This window comes from Megascapheus bottae, chromosome 2 (assembly GCF_031878675.1).
Source record: "Megascapheus bottae isolate mThoBot1 chromosome 2, mThoBot2.hap1, whole genome shotgun sequence".
Lineage (NCBI taxonomy): Eukaryota > Metazoa > Chordata > Mammalia > Rodentia > Geomyidae > Megascapheus > Megascapheus bottae.
In genome coordinates, this window is record NC_143510.1 from 91,554,712 (window position 1) to 91,558,887 (window position 4,176).

The window sequence follows — 4,176 nt, forward strand, 5'->3', positions numbered from 1 at the left end:
GGAGGACCGGCTGCCGCAGCCTGCGTGGGTGGCGCGGGGCGCGGGGACCCGGGCGCGGGGACCGGGGCGCTGGGCGTGGGGACCGAGGCGTGGGGACCGGGACGCGGGGCGTGGGGACCGGGACGCGGGGCGGGCGGACCGAGGCGTGGGGGCGCGGAGGCGCGGGGACCAGGGCGCGGGGTGCGGGGTGGGGGGGACCCGGGGCGTGAGGACCGGGACGCGGGGCGCGGGGTGGGGGGACCGGGGCGTGAGGACCGGGACGCGGGGCGTGGGGACCGGGACGCGGGGCGGGCGGACCGAGGCGTGGGGGCGCGGAGGCGCGGGGACCCGGGTGCGGGGTGGGGGGGACCCGGGGCGTGAGGACCGGGACGCGGGGCGCGGGGTGGGGGGACCGGGGCGTGGGGGGCGGGGACCGAGGGTCGGGGCGCGGGGCCCCGCACCGGCTCCATGGACCTGCCCGTCTGGCTGGTGCCCGGTGGCCTCAACGCCAGCAACGCGTCTGACGGTGGCGCGGAGAACCTGACCTCGGCCGGTGAGTCCCGGGAGGGGCGCCCGGGAGGGGAAGATCGCACCCCAGCCGAGCTGCCGGGGAAAGTTTATTTTCTAGTTCTGGAGAGCGGGTCTGCGTGCCTGGCCGGCCCGGGCGCGCCGGCGGGGAGGGCTGGCGGCCGAGCTCCGGATACGCTCTGCAGAACGGACGGCGACGCAGGCTGGAGGAGCGGGGGAGCGGGGGGTGGGGGGTGGGGGGGAGCGGGAGCAGCGGAGGAGCGGCCGGAGGGCGGGGGCCGTCTGGGAGATGAACTTTTCTGCAGAATTAGGCTTCCTGACGTCCCCAGCACCGCCCGGGCCTGGGATGCGAGGCGTGGGGGAAGGAAAGGGGAGCTGGTGGAGAGACGGCCCAGGCTGCCCAGCGGGAGCACTGCGCTCCGCCGGGAGTCCCCGACCGAGGAAAACCCCCAGGACGCGGGGAACCGGGGTGCTGTGAGCCCCGCCCCGCCCCAGCCCCCAGGAGGTCCAGGAAGGAGCCCCCAGCCATTGGTCTGCCCGTGGTCAGGAAAACACGCCCCATCACACACTTCCATGGCCCTCTGCCTTTTAAAAAAATTTTAATTTAAATTAAATTAATTTTTTGGGACAAGCCCCACAGAGTAATCCTCAGCAGACAACTGCAGCCCTCTGTGTCCCCTCAGCGTAAATGCAGCAGCCGGAGGGTCGAGTCCTTCCGTGGACAGGAGGCCCAGGATTCAGCCAGGAGCAGCAGAGGAGAGGAGAGGGACAGGATGAGCCGCAGTGGTGGGGAGAGGGGAAGGATGGTGGGAGGGAAGGTTCCAGATGAACAGTGACCTGGAGTCGAAGTAGTAGGGAGGCCAGAGGGCCACTGAGCAGGCCGGCTGGTAGGGTGTCGCCGGGAGAGGCAAGCCCACGGTGCTCCCTGGGTCTCTCCACAGGCTTGCCTTCTCGCAGCGGAAATGTCTCGTACATCAACATCATCATGCCCTCCGTGTTTGGAACCATCTGCCTGCTGGGCATTGTGGGCAACTCCACGGTCATCTTCGCAGTGGTGAAGAAGTCCAAGCTCCACTGGTGCAGCAATGTCCCCGACATCTTCATCATCAACCTCTCCGTGGTGGACCTGCTCTTCCTCCTGGGAATGCCCTTCCTGATCCACCAGCTCATGGGCAACGGCGTGTGGCACTTCGGGGAGACCATGTGTACCCTCATCACCGCCATGGACGCCAACAGCCAGTTCACCAGCACCTACATCCTGACCGCCATGGCCATCGACCGGTACCTGGCCACCGTCCACCCCATCTCCTCCACCAAGTTCCGCAAGCCTTCCGTGGCCACCTTCGTCATCTGCCTCCTGTGGGCCCTCTCCTTCGTCAGCATCACCCCCGTGTGGCTCTACGCCAGGCTCATCCCCTTCCCCGGGGGCGCGGTGGGCTGTGGCATCCGTCTGCCCAACCCGGACACCGACCTGTACTGGTTCACGCTGTACCAGTTCTTCCTGGCCTTCGCCCTGCCCTTCGTGGTCATCACGGCCGCCTACGTGAGGATCCTGCAGCGCATGACCTCCTCCGTGGCCCCGGCCTCCCAGCGCAGCATCCGGCTGCGGACCAAGCGGGTGACCCGTACGGCCATCGCCATCTGCCTGGTCTTCTTCGTGTGCTGGGCTCCCTACTACGTGCTGCAGCTTACCCAGCTGTCCATCAGCCGCCCGACCCTCACCTTCGTCTACCTGTACAACGCGGCCATCAGCCTGGGCTACGCCAACAGCTGCCTTAACCCTTTCGTGTACATCGTGCTCTGCGAGACTTTCCGCAAACGCCTGGTCCTGTCGGTGAAGCCTGCGGCCCAGGGGCAGCTCCGCACGGTCAGCAACGCTCAGACGGCTGACGAGGACAGGACAGAAAGCAAAGGCACCTGACACAGGGACAGGACAGAAAGCAAAGGCGCCTGACAACACTTCCCCTGTCGTCCGGACACCGCCAAGTCAGCTTACCACATCAAGCCATCGGGGAGAAAGAGACAAGGCTAGCCCAGCCGGGGGAACCCCAAAGCTGCCCTGGGAGAATGCAGGGAGGCTGCCAGTAAACACATTTCATGGAGCCCACAGATTGCTTGGGAAACTTGAAGCAGGTGGCAGGGGAGGGAGGGCACGCTTCGGACATCAGAAATCAGGATGAGGCATTTTGCTGAACAGAAGCTGAGCAAGAAGTCAATGACATCGGGTAGCTCCCCAGCCACCTCCTCCCACCCAAGGGAAAGGTGGGTTTGTTTAAAATCAGTCAGGGTCCAGGGAATGGGCCCCTGGGGCCCTGTCATCCTGGGTTCTGGGGTGACCGGCAGGGCAGACATATTTGAGAAGGCAGCCTTTCTCCCAGGCTGAGGGAATGGTGAGGACAAGTCAGAGCATGCTTTCTCTCTACTTCCACATCCTGTGGCCAGTTCCTTTTTATCCCTAGGGGATGCATGTTCACTTGGGGGGCGGGGCTCCGAGGCCACAGGAACCAAAGCCGCGTTTGTCAAAGATCCTGTGATGAAGAAAAGGATCTGGGGTGGGTTAGGGTGGGGGCCTTGAAACAAACAAAAATAGGGGAAGGGACCCCATCTTCATGAGGAGCATCACTGGTTCAGTGGCTGTCACCACGTGAACACTACGTGGTCTGCCTGTGTGAGGTGGAGTGGGGGAGGGAGTCATTCTAGTGTCTGCCTTGTTGGCATCATCTCCAAAATCAAAGCAAATAAAGGAAAATCTCCACCCACAGGACTCTGATGCTCCTGGTTAATGACTTGAGATTGGTGCAGGGCGGGGGGAGGGTCACTTGGCTGTGACATTTACACTTTGGTTTGGGTTATATTTCAGGAGCTCACAGTGAAGGATCTGTTGTGATCTCCCCGGGTTTAGAGGAGTTGGTGACACTAATAGAATTCCTGTGAATTCATTAGATTGCAGTTCTGCTGCTAGCTTCTTCTGCCGGCCCCTCCCCACTCCTCTGGCTTCCTGGCTTTTCTGTGCTGTTGCCATTGCTGTACCCTAAGGCTTTAAGTGCCACCCCCACCTCCTCTGGCTGAGACACCAACCATAGCAAAGATTCTTGGGGCAGCCGGAACCTGGCTCGGCTTACTGCAGCTAAGATGTGCTGGGAACCCTGAGCAGATGGCAGCCCAGGCCAAGGGGAGGCAGACACAGCAGCTGCGGCTCCGCTTGGTCAAGGAGAGGGGCTCCAGGAGCAGGGCGGCCGGGAGTCCTCGCCGCACTGCTTGACAGATGTTAATGAGCGAGTAGGAGCAAATTGTCCAGAAGCATCCTTAAGGCCGCATGTAAGCACAGCCTGGCCCTCTCCTTGCAGGTCGTTTTCCACTGCAGAGCTGCAGTGGGAGCTACTTCAGGAATTTCTGGGCTACCTCCTAGGGTCCTGGGAGCTCTTTTCATTATTCTCATTAGAAGTAGTATTTCTTGAGGGGAAGAGGAAGCCATGGCTCATGCCTTTAATTCTAGTTACTCAGAAGGCTGAGATCCGAGGACCAAACTTTGACGCCTACTTAGGCAGAAAATCTGTGAGACTCTTATCTCTAATTAACCAGCAAAAAAAAAAAAAAAAGCTAGAATGGGTTGGGAGTGTTGCCTAGTGGTAGAGTGATTGCCTAGCATGAACAAAGCCCTGGGTTTGA

At 61.9% G+C, this 4,176-nt stretch overlaps 1 protein-coding gene across 1 annotated transcript; it reads left to right on the forward strand.

The window, feature by feature from the left end:
• Positions 1–427: 427 nt before the first annotated feature.
• On the forward strand, positions 428–3,058 carry Mchr1 (melanin concentrating hormone receptor 1). The gene is made up of 2 exons (XM_090358078.1): positions 428–532; positions 1,449–3,058. The coding sequence occupies exons 1-2, from the start codon at positions 448–450 to the stop codon at positions 2,426–2,428; spliced, it is 1,065 nt and encodes a 354-aa protein (XP_090214204.1). The 5' UTR covers positions 428–447; the 3' UTR covers positions 2,429–3,058.
• The last annotated feature ends 1,118 nt before the right edge of the window (positions 3,059–4,176 follow it).

Excerpts from the sequence above, each read along its gene's own strand:
- Mchr1 (XM_090358078.1), top strand. The coding sequence starts at position 448 with ATGGACCTGCCCGTCTGGCTGGTGCCCGGTGGCCTCAACGCCAGCAAC. Across the intron at positions 533-1,448 it reads GGAGAACCTGACCTCGGCCG|GCTTGCCTTCTCGCAGCGGA; the intron begins GTGAGTCCCGGG and ends GTCTCTCCACAG.